General features: G+C 42.7%; 2 protein-coding genes across 3 annotated transcripts in view; both read right to left on the bottom strand.

Annotated features, from left to right (window-relative positions):
* RTCB (RNA 2',3'-cyclic phosphate and 5'-OH ligase) overlaps positions 1-728 on the bottom strand; it is a 10434-nt gene extending 9706 nt beyond the window's left edge. The window contains exons 1-2 of the mRNA XM_015627324.3: positions 576-728; positions 399-477 (exon numbers count right to left, since the gene is read on the bottom strand). Coding sequence (XP_015482810.1) covers positions 399-477; positions 576-668 — 172 coding nt within the window. The 5' untranslated portion in view covers positions 669-728. The remainder of the gene's footprint in view (positions 1-398; positions 478-575) is intronic.
* Positions 729-2072: 1344 nt separating this feature from the next.
* Positions 2073-17728, bottom strand: LOC107204354 (BPI fold-containing family C protein). Of its 2 annotated transcripts, XM_033514492.1 has the most exons (16): positions 17335-17728; positions 16040-16166; positions 15561-15672; positions 15309-15437; positions 14388-14543; positions 13566-13629; positions 12654-12714; positions 11648-11739; positions 9624-9797; positions 8844-8897; positions 7386-7556; positions 6792-6859; positions 5488-5530; positions 4596-4659; positions 3754-3830; positions 2073-2121 (listed from the first exon to the last, which is right to left on the bottom strand). In XM_033514492.1, the coding sequence occupies exons 2-16, from the start codon at positions 16152-16154 to the stop codon at positions 2080-2082; spliced, it is 1422 nt and encodes a 473-aa protein (XP_033370383.1). In that variant the 5' UTR covers positions 16155-16166; positions 17335-17728; the 3' UTR covers positions 2073-2079. The 2 variants fall into 2 exon arrangements, with proteins under 2 accessions (XP_033370383.1, XP_033370382.1); XM_033514491.1 differs by lacking the exon at positions 17335-17728 and having other exon boundaries at positions 16040-16649.
* Between the last annotated feature and the right edge of the window lie 413 nt (positions 17729-18141).

Below are 18141 nucleotides of genomic sequence, written 5' to 3'. Positions count from 1 at the left end.
CGCCGGGCCCGTCCCGCCGCCCCGCCGCCTCTCCACACACACCCGCCGGGCCCGCACCGCCGCCTCTCCACACACACCCGCCGGGCCCGTCCCGCAGGGACAGCCCTGGCGCAGAGCACGAGAACAGGCACTAGTTCTGCCAGGAGAAGTTTAGCTTGGACATTAGGAGGAATTTCTTCACGGAAAGGGTGATTACACATGGGAATGGGCTGCCTAGAGAGGTGGTGGAGTCACAGTCCCTAGGAAGCATCCTTTTAGGGAAAGGATGGACGTGGTACATAGTGCCATGGTCCAGGTGGCATAGTGGCGTTCGGTCACAGGATCTCAGGAGTCTTTTCCAAACCGACTGATTCTGTGTCACCCCCCGGGTCAGGGCGTCCGCACCCCGCCGGACCCACCTCCGCCGCGGCAGGCATTGCGCAGCTCCTCGAACATCAGCTTCTCCAGCGGGTCGTTCACGTAGAAAACGCCCTCCACCTGCGGGGAGAGCCGTCAGCCGCCCGGCCGCCCCGACCGCGACTCCGCGCCCCTTCCCCCGACCCCCGCCCCGGGCACCAAGGCCGCCTCCCACGCACACGCATGTTGGGCACGAAGCCCTTCTTGATCCGCCAGCAGTTCTTGTCGATCTTGTCCAGGTACTGCAGCTCATCGTTGTAGCTGCGGCTCATGGCGGCGGCGCTCCCGGTCGGAAGGTCCCGATGGCAGCGCCGGCCGGCGCCAGGAACTGACGCGGGCCCGCGGCAGCAGCGGACAGGAGCCGGCGAGGCTCAAACCTCTTCCCTCAGCCCTGCCTCCTGCCGCCCCCGTCCGTCCGTCCGTCTGTCTGTCTATCCCTCACCCGTGCCGAGGGCTGGCCCGCCCCCTGCGAAGCCCATGCCAGACCTGTCCCCCACGGTGCCGGGGCGGCCCGCAGCAGGCACCCGGTACCCGCGGGCCAGGGAGTGAGAGGGAGCGCAGGGGGCTGGGCTGGACCTGGCTGCCTCCCCCTTCACACCACGTACGGCTTCGGGGCTACTTTGTGTGGAAAAAGCCCGGGTATTTTTTTCAAGTGTCTGTGCGTGCTGGCCCCCGAGGCAGAGTAGCTTTGGCCCGTGGGGTATTTAGGTACTGCCCTGGAGCAGGTGGGATCAGCTCGCTCAGCTCCGGAGAGGCGAAAGCTGCCTGCGTTTCTCAGTTTAGGGACACGGGTGTCTGGGGGCCAGAGCCGCCTCCCTGCCCAGGTTTGGCCAAAGCACAAGCAGCTACGCACTGCAGGACAGCCATGGCCCTCTGCAGAACTGCGTTCACGTTTGCACACTAATAAAACACTGCAAAAAAAAGGAAGAGAAAGAAAGAGGGTAAGATACCCAAATGAAGTAAGAAATATATCTAACCTTCAATTCAGACGAAGATGTCGGAGCATTAGATTTAGAGGACTTAGCCAGAAACACTGAAGGAGTCAAGTGTATCTAACCTGGCTAAACAGCACTAAACAGGGCACATGACAGACACAAAGATTTTCAAGAGTCATAGGGAGAGATGGAGAGTAGTAATGCTCAAGTCCTGCTTCTGCATCTTAAGATTTGTGTAAGACACTGCAAAGATTTAGTTCCCATTGTAACTGGGACAGTTCCCAGTCTGACAGTTCCACAGTTCTGGAAAGAGCAATAGGAATCTATCACTATAGGAGTGCAGAAAGGAAGTGTTTAAGGTTGTTAGAGTAGAAACATATTAGCAGCTGTATCTGCCCTAGCAGCATTTTGACAATGTAGTTTTCCTAATTTTAAGAGATTGCAGCATCCTTCTGGAAGTGTATAGACAAAATTGTATTTTGAAGGAGTCATTGATCTTAAAAACATTTTTGCATCAGTTAAACTATAGAATAAATAATGTTAAGCATCTGTTACATGTTCTCCCTTGGGTCTGCTTGTTCCCACCATTATACCAGCTAACCATTCCATCAGCTTTTTTTGATTCCCCTCTTGCCCACAACCAGGATGGTAGTTGTCAGAGCTCAAGTTAAAGATTTCAGCATTGTCTTGATTTTCAGACATTGACTTGATCTGAAGTTCACGCTTAGTAAGTGGTCTCTCTTCTCCTTTAGTGTTTGTAGTGGACGTCAGTCGAAATCAACACATATCCCTGTGAGGAGAAGAACCGTCATGGACATATGATGAATTAAAATGAAGATGTTATATTAGGGTTTCTTAATTTCAAATTGATCTTGGTGTTTAAGGTCCAAAATTCTACTGAGAAGAGCTGAATGTTGGAAATAATAAGTTTTATTCAGCTCTGTCATATGAACTTTGCAAAAGGGCTCCATCTTTCCTTGGGTGCTACCCCTTTGCACCATGTTAGTGACAGAATGAAATCTAAAGATCATACTCAGGAAGGTTCATCTGAGCCTTGAGGCAACAAGGCAAGCATCACAAGGTGGGATTATTCTTCACCTAATTTGTGCCACTTAAGAATTAGCCATTTAATCTAAATTTGTCCTTAAAGCTTCCCCAACTGTCAGCACATACAGAGCAATGAGCCTGCAGAGAGCAGTTCATCACAGTCACAGAATCACAGAATGGGTGGGGTTGGAAGTGACCTTAAAGATCATTCAGTTCTAACCCCCTGCCATGGGCAGGGACACCTGCCACTAGATCAGGTAGCCCCGAACACCATCCAGCCTGTCAATGTAAGAATTGTTTTTTCTTCCTATTGACCACAGCTATCAGACTGGGACTGGAAGTGGAAGCTCTAGAACCAGAGCCTAAACTCTAGCCTTTAAATGGGAATCTCATTCACTTTGCTAGGCTTCACATAGCAATTTTGCGTTGTCTCTCATTCCTTGTTGCTGTTGAGGAGACTGGTTAGAGAACATTGGGGGGAATGGGCACCACAGAATCACTAAAATCCTTCATTCACAATTAGTCTGTAAGGTTGCTGGCAATAAGTGCCACTGAGAGCAGTCTGCGAGCAATTTTGTAGGGAACCAGGTATGTGTGAGTCAAAGAACAATTACAAACAACCTTTGCATTTTTTTTCCTGAGTTGTGTTTTGTACTTAACTGCAAGCAAAGATTTAGGAATCTCTGCAAAGAAAAGCTTCAGAAATACTGAAAATAACTTTGAGAAATTTTTAATCATGGAGAAATGCAACAGGCTTACTCCTTTTCTGGGCATTCTTTTGTCAGCAATGCCCTTGTACTGACTGGTTACCTAGCAGCATTCTGTATGCTCACACTAAGATTTGGAGAAGGATAACCAGAAGACAAAAAAAAAAAAACATACTTTCTGAGAGCTCACTACTTTTGCCTACAAGCCTCAGTCATTGTCACCAATTATTAACAAAATCCAGGTGTCCTAGGTGCACAAAATTAAATTCACCTCCCTCTCATATTCCAAGTATTCAACAAATGAGATAACAATATGATCTAATTGTCACATCTAATTTGATGTGATTGGCCAAACTTGAACAATATGTTAAACCCATTTTTACATGAATTGCAACTTGCGAGACTGAGCAAGTTGTACATTTGATCACTCCATAGTTATATATTCAGTTCTAACTTTTCCTCTCAAAGAAAAATACGCTTTTTTCTAATAGAATTTTGCCATTATTACAGATCTCACTTTAAACACATTTTTACTACTTAAGTAGCCCAAATGAAACAAATTTTTCGCAGTATAGAAGGTGAATAAATGCCTAGGGAAAAAAAAAAAAAAAGAGAAAGAGGGATAACCTTTCATAAAGGAAAATCTTTCATAAGTATCAAAATCTTACCTCTACAATTGTAATGTGAGATCTTGTTAAGGTAACGTTGGCCAGATTGGGAAGAGGGAGTCCTTTTGACAGTTTAGCTTAAAAAAAGAGACAAATTATGGTTTAGGTATGCATTAGAAAGATAATAAACACCTGTCTTTCAACAACACTGTTTATCCAGGGACTTGTAGGTCATTTACAATAATTAGCCTCTTAGTCCTCACAAGCAAGCCTGGGAAGTCACTAAGATGCTCATTTTCCAATGGGAAAAAAGAATTACAAGTGCTTCTCTCTTGGCAGAGTGTTGCAGCCAAACCAAGGCATTTCATGTTCAACACATCACGTACTCAGTGATTTGTCCCTAATGATCCCTGACATCTCTACCATCATTAGAACTTGTTCCCATTTGTATCCATTAACTAAAGAAGGTGATGTTCATCCCAGTATAGAGGGCTGACACAAAGCTCTATCTCCCTCCAGGACCTTAAATAAGATTTATGAGAGGCAAAAGCTCTGTTCTGGTCTAATATAAAGGAATACATTTCACATATGGTGGCCTCAGGCAGGTGTGCAGATGAGAAAGACTTTTGCTTTTCTCCCTGATGCATCAGGACCACCTAGACTGAGATGAAGGCAGATGAATTTTTATTTTCCTAGTAATTTTTGCCCTTTTTACAGAACAGTGAGAAGGAGCACTTACACCCCTACAGATCAATTTCCACCTTCCACTGCTTACTGGCTGATGGTCATTTTCCCTCCAAGTTAATGGGAGCTGAAAACTTAATCAGAAAGTCAGAAGAAGTTCCTAGAATAACCCCTTCTGCTGGAAGCTTTTTAGCTGGTGCTTTGAAATACAGCCTTACCATTAACTGATGGAATTACTTCAGTCTGTAAAATGTAAGATAGGATGTTCTCCAGAAGCAAGACCTGCAACAGACAAGAAAACTGAGTTAGTTATCATTTCCTGATGGCAGTAGAAGTGTCGTGCCCTAATCCTGGGTGGCATTAGTAGGCTCTTAGTCAACTTCCAGTTCTCTTTTGGCCTCAAAGAGTCATAAACTCAAGTGAACTTAAGGTTCTTTGGATCTTAAGGAACTTTGGATCTTAAGGTTTTGGAATGATGCAAAGGAAGTGAAATGCAAAATGGATTTCATTATGCTTGGCCAACATTTTAATTTGCTTTATTTGTGAGATAATTTATCACCCAAAGCAGGCAAAGCAGGACCAGAGCAGTTTTAATAATTTCTCCTCAGCTACTTGGAACTGATTGATTATACTGAGAATGAAATGACTCTCTGCAGGGGCAGGGTTTTCCCCTGCAAGGCTGCAACTGCACTATGTCAGGCATCTGAGGGATGTGTCTTGACTCTCCCTCCTTGCTGTAATTCCGAGCACCTTGATGAGCACCCATGGAGTGCCTGTGCCTCAGGCATCCCTGTGACCATTGGATGGCGCTCTGCTCTTCTGCTACAGCTCAGGTGTGCTCTGTTTCACCGTGATAATTCGAGAGATCTCTGCTTACTGCAGCCGGGGCAACTACAGAATGTCTCATTCGCACAGCACTAGCTTGCCCCAAAGAGTTTACTTTTAACTCCAGAAACAGAGAGGTGGCTGCCAGAAGACAGGAAGAAAGCTACTTGGGAATGAAGCCAAATGATTTAGAAATACAGATAAAATTTAGCTGCCTACTCTTTAGCCTTGATATCACTGATATTCTTTGTTTGCATTTCCTATATGCTTCAACTACCCACTTACCTCAAAAGAGCCAACATTGGAATGGGCTAGGGAGAACTGGACCCTGAGGGAAAGAAGTGAAACAAGATGAGTCACTAAGAATGGATAAACACAGTTATTCTAATCATGTGCAGTTATTGCTGTAGAGCTCCAGGCCTTAAGAAGCATCTGTAAAGAGATTTTTGAAGCACTTTCACACACAGCATACTGCTGCATAGAGAAAGATGTGGTTTTCTTGGAGCATTGCTGAGCATCCATGCTCAAGAGTGTGCTAGAAGGGCTGTAGCCAGGAGTGTGCTTTCCTCTCTGTGCTGTTCTGAAAATCCTACTGACAATTGATTTTCCCAAGGACTTCTAGGGTGTCGGTATTTTCCAAAGATTTTGGTACATCTGCAGAATGCTTTCATGTGATTCTTACCAGAAAGAAAGGATCTGTTCATTGTGTGGTACTACTGCTGCTGGCTTTGTTACTACTGCCTGTGTTTCCAAATTGAAATATTTATTCCCTATGTTACTCTCGTATTCAGCAAAAGAATTCTGAGTTTCCTCAGCACCAGTAGCCAAGTTCTCAAGGCCAGCTTCCAGCACACTTTAGATTTTCTTCTTTGAAAATTACTGCAGAAAATGCTAACAGCACTATCCTCCTTAAATTTCTAACATCCCTCTGCCCTGACAAACTCTGCATGTTCTTAACCCTGTGTCTTAGGGAGTGTTATGAAATTGGAGTCCCAATTCCCAGTTGTGAGGTCCTGATATACAGAGCTTCTTCTCCATGAAATGTGACATGCTAGATGTGTAAATGACCTGGCCTCTGGTCTCCAGCTTCCTGAACCTTGGAAGTTGCAGGACTTCAGTTGGTGGATGACTGCTATAAGAACAACTGCATAGGGGACCTGCAAGGGCCCAGGTTCTTTACTGTGCCCTGGACTGCTCTGACATTCTTTAGTGGCACAGGTTGTCCAGAAAGCCAGCTGGAAGGTGATGAGGGATACTCTCAAATGATTTATGGTCATCAAAACTGCCCTGCATGCTTAGTTTATCTAGCTCACAGGGGAGAGTAGACGTAAAAAGCAAGAAGTTGGGTGAAACCACTTCCCTGCAGCAATCCACTGGTGAGAACTCCCTTGGGGCCATGGCATTTGTCAGAGAGAAATTTCCTGCCTCCTCTAAACTGCACAAGGGCTGCCAGATTTAGAGAATCTGATGCAGATGAATTTATCAGCAAAACGTATTCCTAGTTATCTGATCATACATCTAAACTACTAATGTTGGGATTGCTAACATTGTTTTCCAAAGGAAATCTTTTTCATCCCAGGTTGGATTACCTGTTCAAACATAGTGAGCCCATCAATTTCTGATCAAATATATTCAGAGAAATGCTGCTGTTGGCTGCCTGCAGAATAAAGAAACTATGGGTTACCAGACATAAAAAACCCCAGGACTCTTCCTGTGAATTCGTCACAAATACATAAATACCATCTTTCCAGTTATGCACAGAAGCTATTTTGGGTAAAGGCAGCTTTCTCATTGCACGGCTGCACACAGTAAATGTCTGTTTGTTTGAATGGCACTGACAAGAGCTGAAATGGGGGTAATGAGATATCATTAATCAAAGCCATGAACAAGATGCCAAGAGGCATGACTCACCCTTGCACAACTGTCATTCCAGAGAACAAAACCTTGCTAAATCAGAGTCACTATGTGTTGGGATTTCTGTCCATCTGTAGGAAAATGTTCTTTGCCATAGAAATGTCCTGTAAGTTAGGTGAGGTCATGCCTACACCTGTGACTAAAGGGAATCTGCATTTTAAGTACTAGAAATTTGGCATTTTCTTTGTTTCTTGTACAGAGTTTTAACAGAAGGAAGGAAAACCCGTATTTAATCCTGAGTTAAATGTCACCTTGTTTGTTGTACTTACTATGTTCAGCGTGAACAGAGACTGGGTGGTTGAGTCTGGCAGGCTGGCCACCACCTCCATGGAGCCCTGAATCTCTACTGTGAAGGAATCCTGCTGTAAGCTGATGAGAGGGATTTCAGTAGCCATTAGCTTCAACATCACTGGGTAGGGTGTAACTGAATATTTAGCTACCTGTAAAATTCAAAGGCAAAAAAAAAAAAAATAAATATTTTTTTCATAGGATGATTAGAATACTGCATTTTCTCACCTTTGAAGCAATAATTTTGAAGTAGTTCCTTACAATGAAGGTTAAGGATAGCTGCTAAAATAAGATTCTTTCAGGTAAGCAGTAAATAAAGGTTTTCTGTGGTGCTAAATTATCAGTATTGGCCACTCAGGAATGCAGTGGAAAGTTCCTTCCACTTAAGGAATAAAAATTTTTCCATATTATTTCAAGTAAAATTAAATACTTGCTTGTGAACAGAGAAGCTAAATGGACCACAAATGTGGTATTTAGTCACACAACAAAAGAGCTCAAGGGGGATTCACTTTGAAATTCATCCATCTCAGGAGATGGGTTCCTCCTCTGGACTGTCCTCCAAGGAGCCTCATTCTGTTCATTGCCTGAAGATTGAATAGGTTCACAAAGTTCAATATTCAAAACAGAGGGGGTGGAACATTTGCATTGATGCTCATGGCATTTTATGGAGAACATCATACATGATTGTCCTTGGAGAATTGTTATATTTCTGAGGAAGGAACTTAATAACATCTGGGAAGCAAAAAAGAAGTACTTTGAACTATTAGTCTGATTTCACCCATTCTCGACATTTATAGCCTAAGAGTTCTTACGCTCATTTTTGGTTCCTCATTCTGTTTTAAAAGGTTGGTGGAAGCCATGCATGCTCATATTCTCTGACCTGTTACATTCATCTCCTTCACCTAAAATAAATGGAAATCCTGTGCATCTGCCTTGTCTGTTCCAGAGGATGTAATGTTTCCTGTCCATCTGTTAGCTCATTTTTCCACACATGGTCCCTTCCCAGGTTTTCTGCTCATCAGTCACAGGCCCCAGCAAAGTAAAGAGAATTATGCAGGTTTGGGGAGGAGAAAGGTGATTTTTCTGAGCTGAGGCCCTCTTGGATGTCTCTCAAAGCAGGACTCATGACTGGAAGCTTTTTCCTGCATAGAAACCAGCTTTTTCCTGGTTTTAGGTGGGAACAGCCGTGGCTTAGGCACGGTGCCCAGAGAAAAGATTGATGTGCAAGGTTATGGGCCAAGATTATGTTTGGTAACAGTGCAAGTCAATCCACTCATCATGGGGGAGTGACAAGGCCCATCTGCTCAGACACACATGTGCCTTCTCCAGTGCAGGAGCCCTGCTGGCCCTATAAGGCTTTGGGATACACCAGCAGTGAGGTGTCTTGACACCCACACTGGGTGGCTTCCCTGAGACTTTGTGAAAGTAATGATACTCACCTCAGGGATGATACTGCCAAATATCTCTGTGTTTATATTAAAGTAGCTGCAAGTCTGAAGGAAAAAGTAAAATAGAGAAAACAAATGAGTTACCAGAGTTGATCTTCATGGTCAGCTTTTCTGTAAATGCATTTTTACGGCCATTTCAATGAATATTTGATTTTGGGCCTCTCAGAAATATTCCTAAGAGACTCAGTATACTTAAAGCAGCTTCCCAATAATACATGCCAAAATAATCCCTCAGAAATCAAATGCTATTTTTTTTTTTGTTTAAATACTTAGTTTATTATTTGCATTTTGGGCTGCAGTCTATTGGTTTTTGGGACTTACTGAACCTACTGCAGTTGGGTTAGCCAAGTCAGGCAGCCTCCAAGATACAGATGCTGTGCTTTGACATATGCTTTCCTTACAAGGCCCCTGTAATACTTCCATTCTGTGAAGATCCCTCAGAAAACAGACACTGAGGCTTCAAAACGCTTCAGAACAGATCCCTTGTCCCTGTAGAGAAGTCTGTGCCTCACGTCTACAAGCCCCTTATTTTTTGTAACAAAGCTGGCATTATTTGGTATTTGGCTCAGTGGAACTTGGCATGCCTGGCTGTGGCCTGAGTCATCTATACAGAGCATAAGTAAAAGAGAATAATAATACCCTAGCATTTATAATCTACTGTCTCAGGACTCTACAGACCAACTGAGAGCTTTATACGGCCACGTACTGACATCTGGCAGGTCAAAACCGTGTCTGAGCCACTCTGACCCCATTCATCTGTGTCCTGCTCACCTCCTCTGCAAGGGTCATGTTGAAGGCCCCTGCAGTGTAGTAAGCAAATGAAGAGGTCTGAAAGAAATACTCTGAGAAGGCAAGGTACAGCATGGAGTCACTTTGGTCCGGGATTGTGGAGGAAGCTGCCACGAAGGGAGAGTCAGTATAGTTTCCAACTGGGAAGACTACACCCTAGAAGTTATTGTCAGAGATAAAAAGAACAGAGTCAAAATACAACTTTACCATGACTGCAGACAATGAATGCTACTTTCATTGACTTTTCCCAGGCTATTCATTTGGTTTATAAATGAGTATGCAGGCTTGGTATACACAAGCACCCTGAAGGCTTGGTGCTTTCACGTAGGTGATGAAGGCAAGTTCCAGCATTTGGACAGCTTCACAGATGAGGCCCAAGATCTGTCTTTGGGATACTGGTCACCTACTGCCACTTCAGATCCCCCTCTAAATGAAGTGTCTAAATATTGCATGAAGAACATGACTAGCGGTCCTCCTTTTTGAAAAGCCTTCTTTTCTCCTTTCCTCATCTCCAGGAATTTAAATCTGAGAACTGCTGCTTAAGAGCTATCCAATGGTCTCAATTACAAAATTGATCTCTAAAACCAGAGGTCTTTCTTGGTCAAAATCAGCACTGTATTCTGCCCAGAATCAAGCTGATAACTTGTGCAGACAGAAGCCTTGTGAGAGAGGAAAGTTGTGTCAGACAAATCTAAAATACCTAGGTTGTCCTCTGCATTACCCATCATATTGGCCAAGCCTTGCAGACCTAATACTTCCAAATGCATCCAGATAAAACAAAAAAGTAAAACTAATTGAAAGTGATGTAGACATTTAAAGGTTAATTTTTTTTTATGTCAATTTTATTAGCTCTGTTTCATCTCAAATGTATTTTGTCTGTCTTTATCTTCTCACCTAGCTCTAAAGTTCCGATTGCCTTTTAAGGACTATCAAAATGCTTACAAAGTGCTGAATCACAGATGGTGACTTCTCCATTCAATCCTCACTTGCTGGATTTACCATATAATTTTTGCATATTTCCCTGGGAGAGTAGCTCTTGGAACAGCCATGATTTGACATCTTTAGTCTGACTCAAGTCCCTACTTAAAATCTAGTTGCTGCAATACTCAGAAGAGTTTGACAGCAGCTGCAGAGCTGGTGTGCTGAGACCAGTGTATACCACACAAGCAGATACTAAATCTTTGTTCCTTTTTGTTTCCACCTCTCTTGCATCCCTGTTGTCCTTTTTTTAAATACTTAATTTATAGGATCTTTGTGACAAGATTGTCTTTTCATTCAGCTTTTGTAGAGCACCAAGCAAAAGGCAGCTTAAACTTAATTAAGGATCTCAGATACTATAATAATGACAGCTACCCTAATCAAATCACCTTATACAGAATGACAATGAAGTCATTTTAGAATCAGGAACTAGTCAGATTTTAGTTTCAGTACATAAGGAGACTTTTTACTTAATTTCTAATAAACTTTCAAGTCCACAGACTCAGCAGCATTCCTTGGGCTCCCATGCTTTTGAAAGGGTCTTCCATCTTCCCATTCAAGGAGCCAGGGGCTTAATTCTTGCTCTGATAGTCTTACTCTTTCTTCTCCTCTCTCATCTGACAGCAGACACATCTAATTAGTCCCACGTAATAGAAATAGTACCCTGACTGACTGAACAATGAAGTCCCAGCTATTAATCAACAGTGAGAGAAAGATGAGGTTGAATACTGTTTTTCTTTCCTTTCCCTTTCTCTTTTCTTCCATCTTCCTTAGTCAACTTTAACTGCTCTCTATTTTTTACAACCAACAGCAGTTTAAAGAAAAGGATGTGGCCTTTAAATAATTAATTTCACAACAGGATTGTTACAAATTATTACTGTAACAGATGCAATAATGCTTTGAAATGTCTGTCTTCTCAGACAGTGAGCCTTTATGTTCAGAACAACAATCACATTCATCTTGGAAAGTGTCTCATAGAATAATGGAACCCACGGCACTACTGGCAAACAGCACTACAGGCAACTTACCTTTAAGTCCAGGTCAATGAATGGTTGGAATACTGCTGGCAAGCTACTTAAGGAGTAGTCTACTCCAGCCAAATCATCAATCTGCATTACAGCTGTAAGGGTGGTAGATAAGACACAGAATATTACAAAAAACCACAAACATAATTTTATGTATACTTTAAGTCATTTTCTGAAAGAGAACAACACAAATTGCTCCAGAGAGTAGGGAAAAACATGACCAGGGACCTCCTAACATGCATTCCAGCCTAAGATTTGATGTGCCTACTGAGATCTTATGTAAAGCACCTTCTCTAGTTTGTCTGTTATTTTCTCATTGTGGAAAGCAAGTTTGGTCAAACCCAAAAAAGGACATGGTCATATCAGTGCTTCAGTGCACAAGGAGGTGTTGGCATTTCTTCTCAAGCAGTTCCAAAAGCATTCCAAGTGCCTGTAACTTGCAAATACTTTCCCAGAAGGAGGGTGCTTGATCTGCTTAGATACCTGTGTTTTGCACATGGTATCTGACCAACACTTGAGGTGTCTTAAATACCTGCAAATCTAACCCAAAGTGCTTCATGTGTGAAGGCTTTTGCAAAGGAGCTTTTTCATTTTATCTCTGGTAAGTCTGATAAATAGGCAAGTAAAACAATTCCAGGCAGGCTAGGAGAGCAGGCTTCAGCTTGTAAAATGCTGTGTGTGCAGGAGGACTCGGAGCATGGTAAGGGAAAACCGCCTCAGCATCAGTACTGTGCGGCCTTTAAGTGGCATTTCTCACAACAGACGTGCACACTCCCACACTTGCAAGCTGAGAATTGCTATCAAGTCCTTGGCTCTTAGAAACATGTATTTTTTGCTCAAGTAGCCCAGCCTTTATTTAACTGTGGTTCTGTATGTAAGGGAGTAGATGGAGCAGAGGGATTGATGCCACTCCTGGAGGCATTGCTAAGCAGCTACTGTTAAGGAAGTGGCAGAATTTCACTGATCAGAAGACAGAAAACAGAAGGAAAAGGTATCACTAATGACTCACCATTCAGTGATCTGAGGTCTTCATCTATCAACCGGATCCCAGCTCTGATGTTGGGACATGACTACAATAAAAGCACACTCGAGTTATGGCCTGGTTAGCATGGATATATAAGCACCTCTTACATGTGTGCTAGCAGATCTTTCTGCTTCATGACACACATTGCAGCATTTTGTATCAAAACACATAATCTGGCTTCTTTTCAGTTAACTGGATCCCCAAGGTTTCTGCTTGGTGCAATGTAATCATATTGTACATCAGAGCTGCAAAAAAGAGGGAAGTTTCCAGAAGCAGCCTGGTGGGGGTGACAAAACCACAGCCTTAAATAGTGCGAGGACAGGTCTCATATTGGTGTCACAGGAGAGATCTCAGAATCATGGAATTGAGAATCATTTATGTTGGAAAAGACCCTTAAGGTCAGCAAGTCCAACTGTGAATCCCTGGACAGAATGACAGCCATCTCAAGCTCTGTTTCCTCTCAGTGGCCCTGGACAGCTTGTCATCAGAACTACTCACCCCTTTGATACGATGAAGTTGAAATGTCATACTATCAGAAGACATACTATAACTTCTCTATGCCTTGCCCAGTATATGTTTTGTCTGCCAAGCATAAAAGTGACACAAACCCCAAGATGCCTGTAAGCAAAAAGGCAGGGACTTACTGTGCATTGGAATGGAAAAATAACTACATTTTCCATTCCTACTGCTGCCTTGGTTGAACACAGCTGTGTCAGTGTCTTGGCTATGAACCTTTATCTGGAATTTCTGGCTGGCAAAATGATGACTGTGCTGATCAGACCAGAATAGGACTATTACAGGATTAAATTTCTAATTCTTTCTTTGTCAAGTTCACAGCACTGATTTGTGAATGCTATCATCCTTACACCCCTCCCCTACACAATTTGAAAGGCTTACATTAGTGACCAAGCTCCTGTGAATGGGTTTCTTCAGATACTTGATAAAGAAGTTATGCAGGAAGCTAGAGGGAAGGAAGAAGGCAATTAATGGGTCAAGTACTATGGTCATTAAGAGCAGATCAGATATCTCTGCAAAACATGAATTTAATGGCCTCTTAGTGTGATATTCTAGTACACACGTGAGCTTTTTAAAATGTAAAAACTGTCAGAGAGCCACCATTTAAAAGATTATAATTTCAACACTATGCATCTCAGCCTGGGTTAATTAATATTTATGAAAAAGGAATTTCTTCATAGTACCATCATCATATATGTACAAAATAGTCTCTGCACTAGGAACTTCCAAAACAAGTACAAATAAACAAACAAAAACAACGCCCCAAACAGGTGACAAGAGTGGTATTCAGACAGTGAGAGAAATACAATAAATTAATGATGCACTTCTTCATGATGCTGTACTCAGAAACTTAACAGATAGTCTGGTTTTATTCAATTTTGATAGCACTGTGAATAGGAGGAGTGAAGTTACAAGCCTGTAACTTCTACCTAGAGTTGAAGAGTAGAGCAGAAGTTTGGAAGAAGTGAGTGCTGAAGAAGCACAAGGGATTGTTTGATTCTGTCTTTATCTTCTATTGTGTGTAAATACAAGGACGAATATCAATGTTGGCCATTTTAATGCTGTATTAGGGCCCCAGTTCTCACTTGTGGTGCCTTATGATGCCTAAAAGCAATTCTGTGTGCCCTGCTTTGTGAAGTTGTCTCTGTGTTACTCATTGACATTTGTTTTGTGAGAGAGTTTATACAGATCTCTTCCACTTACCCAGTTTTCCCGTTCAGCTTGATATCTATGTCACCAGAAGCTGTCCGGCAGCTGGTGAGGGATATTGACGTAGGGCCTGTATTATCCAGGGGTGTTGAAAAGATTGCAGTAACAAACACCTTTGAAATGTGCACTGTGCCTCTTCCACTGTCTTTGCTGCATCAAGAGAAAATAAATAAAAACTGAAAAAAACCCACCTCTTCACTATAGATTTGCCTGGTGATGTGGAGCCACAGCTGATCCTGGCCACTGCCACTATTCTGCTTTGCTTGCCAGTGAGGGCACTGTGCCTCCTGCTGTCACCCCTGTCAGCTCCCAGGTCCCCTCCCCCTGCATGCAGCCCTGCTGGCCCTGGCAAGTGCACATCAGAGACTGCTGCAATTCAGTCAGTTTAGCAATATAGGTAATGTGGGTTGTGGGCAAAGGAAGAGGGATTTCCTTCCTCTCAAGCGGCCTGGGACTAGGAAGGTGTGGAGACTGCTCTATGGATATTGCCATTTGCTCCTCCATTTTCCATCAGCTTTCAAACTGTATCTCTTGGTGGCACAGAGGGTTTCTGATAGTGTGACTGCACTATGAAGGTTTGTTATACTGGACTGTGATCCACCACACCACAGTTTTTCTAAATGTGTCACTAGCTGGCAGGCTGGACAATGACAGCATTCATCAGGAGCAGCAGTCCTGAATTATTTGCAGCACTGCTTCTCAGCCATGGGCTCTATCAGTGCTGATGTCTGGGGGGGCAGGGGCTGTCTGCCACCAGCAGACCTGTTGAGAAGCACCAGTCTGTGCTCCTGTGTTACTGCTGCCACTTGATAAAGGGCACCTTTACAATGAAGGGGTCACAAGAATAAACTAAAATTTGCATTTTTGTATTATCCATCAAGGAAAACATCCCAGGACATGCAAGGCTGTACATACAACATCCAGGTCCTTATGTTCCAGTTCATATCAATGGTTAAAGAAGCATTCCCAATCACCAGTTTTATTCCAGACCCTGGTAGGAGGGAGATGGAAGCACTGGGTAATTCAACAGCAGTAACATGTATCCTAGAGCATAAGAGAGAAAAGGGAGAGAAAATATTTTAAAAAATGGATTTATTTAGTCAGAATGAACACAAAACAGATTCAAATTTCAGTCAAACACAAATTGCCCCCAGAGAGAATACTTACCTTGAAATATTGTATTTGACATTACCAAGCCCAAATTTCTCATGGCCAGTCAAATCAGGGAAACGCTCCTTCTCCATATTCTGCTTCAGGATTTCCAGCCCAACCTCCTTGGCTACAGGAAAACAATGATCAGTTCAGTTGCCTTTGATAGTGCCTGGGAGTTCAGAGTTATGTTTCTGGCTTAGGAAATGTGATGGGCACAGAATCAGCAAGAAGGTGGTATCTCACTTGAGACCCAGCAGTGCTATTTCAGGTCTCACTCCTAGTCATGGCAAGAGCTGAACTGATTCAATATCTGAGGTCAGATAAACCTTGATATGATGTACAATGATGTCAAGCATACTGACTTTGCTCTATTGTGCTCTTAGACTTTTCTTTATGGCCTGTCATGAGGTCATTTACTCCCACTGCCCTCTTTCCTTTGTCATATCAGTATTCAAGGCAGTGCCACTAACAGCTCCTGAGAACATCACACATACCATACTCCAGCCCCTTCTGGGTGATCCTCACTTTGAGTCCAGGGTTGGCGCTCAGTTGCCCACTGAGCAAACTTAAGACGAGGAGAGAACAGCAAATCTTCAGCATCTCCCTCATTTTTCACAGGACCTGTTAATAAATATTTATAATGATAGCAGAAATTCATGCTGTGTCACTTGGTGGTTGTACTTCCTTCCCCCCTACCCTGGACACCAGCTTTCCCTCCAGAATGAGGAAAGTGGAAAGCCCAGCAACTCTGGAAGAGAAGACCCATTCTCCGCAGACTTACAAAAAGTCAGCTCTGTGGGGTAGAGGAGAAAAGTCAGCCTATTCACTGCCATAAAGACTGGGGAAAGTGCTTGAGACAAACATTGAATTTTTAGGCTATAATTTGGTGGCTCTACAGGATTCACCACAGGGGTGGTGAATGATGAAGCAAATGCCCATCCCAGGGGCTTCTGTAACAAGATTTAATCCAAGATGGAGCTATCTGTAGAAATCACAGACTGCATGTAGTGTGAAATTCAGAAGGTCTTGCTTTTAGCAAGGTTTCCCAGGGAGAGTGAAAGAAGCCACCCTAATGGAGAATTTTTAAACAAAACTGAACAAAATCAAAGAACGGTTTTGTGCTTTCCCCAGAGCTGGGAACAGCCTTCTATGGAATTATTTGTCATCTGGGACTGACATGACAAACAGGTCACATTATTATGGTTTTCTTCATTTCCAGCCACCACACTGGATTATAACTAGCTGAAAGCAAAGGGCAACAGAGAATGTCTTTTCTAGCATTACTTTTACAGATAAAATTTCTTTAGTTACTATGGGACTATTGAAGACCTGGAATGAAACCATCTATAAGCAGACAATTGCCTTTCCTAATACCCGAAAAGTTGCTTTGATATTACTGCATCTTTCACTAGCTGCTTCATTACCAGAGGTAACAATATACCTCAAACCACTAGAATATCTTCAGTCATGATCACAATATAAACAATCTGCAAAACCATGAGAGAACACTGACTAAATTTTTTAACATTTCAAGCTATTCTGCAGAACACCTTTGCATTTTAGTATAACTAGTATTTTTAAATTTTAACTGACAGATATTAAGAGTAGATATTGATATCTACTTCATATGTAGAACAAAAATAAAGGACTGTGGAAGGAAATGTTTTTGACATATGCATAGTACTCAAACTTTAAAATCTCAAAATTTAACCAGATTTAGCTACATAGATCGCTTCCCAACAAAGCCACTCCTTGACAAAGAGTAATCACTGTGTATTTGTTTCCATACCTCTCCTCTGAGGACTGAAGAGATCTTTGCTGTAGCAGACCACAGGGCTGAGGATGTTGCAGGGAAAACCTTCTGCAGCCATGAGCCTGTCTTTTAAAGGAAAGAGCTGTGGGCTTGAAGAGAGCCAATTGCTATAATCTTCAGTGGTATCACCCAGGGAGTGGCCTCTGATAACCACATCCCAAGCTATTTTGGGTCTCACAGGTAAAATTTAGCAAATTTCACTTAGGGATAAGCAGAGAATAATGTAAAGTGTTGGCTGGGGGTGCTCAGGTGCCAGAATGCAGTTTGGGGTGGCATGCTGCCTTTATGGCAGATGGTTTCAGCACTGGTTTTTCAGATGAGGAGGAAACCCTGTGAGAATTCCCAGTGAGAATTCCTGTATTTCCACAGGACAGATATTCATAGCCATGCTTGTGTTGTAAAATAAGTAAATTAATGTGTCATTGGTATGAAAAACAGATGGAAAACAAGTCCCATCTGTCTGAAATTGCTCAGGATAGAGGAAACCATAAACAATATAGTATTTATATTATAACATATACACAGATATAAATACACACAGACACTACAGTGCATATATCTGGTACAAATATATAGTAAAAAGCCCTTGCAGTGAATATTTTCTATTTCTTCTGTTTTCTTATCCAGTTAACCAGTACTTCAGCTAACCAGTACTACTTGGCTTGTCAAGGAGGTGATTTAATCAATTACCTTGCAAGTTCCAAGCAAATTCCCCCAGTCATGGGGCACTTTGCTGGGCAATCTGAGTCACTTCATTGTGCAATCCATGTATAGAAAAGGTAG

The sequence above is a fragment of the Parus major genome, chromosome 1A, assembly GCF_001522545.3.
Source record: "Parus major isolate Abel chromosome 1A, Parus_major1.1, whole genome shotgun sequence".
NCBI lineage: Eukaryota > Metazoa > Chordata > Aves > Passeriformes > Paridae > Parus > Parus major.
Note: the sequence above shows the minus strand (reverse complement) of the source record. Positions and strands in the feature narration are given on the sequence as shown.

Coding starts and splice junctions, on each gene's coding strand:
- LOC107204354 (XM_033514492.1), bottom strand. CDS start 16,154: ATGAGGGAGATGCTGAAGATTTGCTGTTCTCTCCTCGTCTTAAGTTTG. Junction 3,831..4,595: donor AGTAATTCCATCAGTTAATG/GTAAGGCTGTAT, acceptor TCTTTTTTTAAG/CTAAACTGTCAAAAGGACTC. Junction 2,122..3,753: donor CTCACATTACAATTGTAGAG/GTAAGATTTTGA, acceptor TTCTCCTCACAG/GGATATGTGTTGATTTCGAC.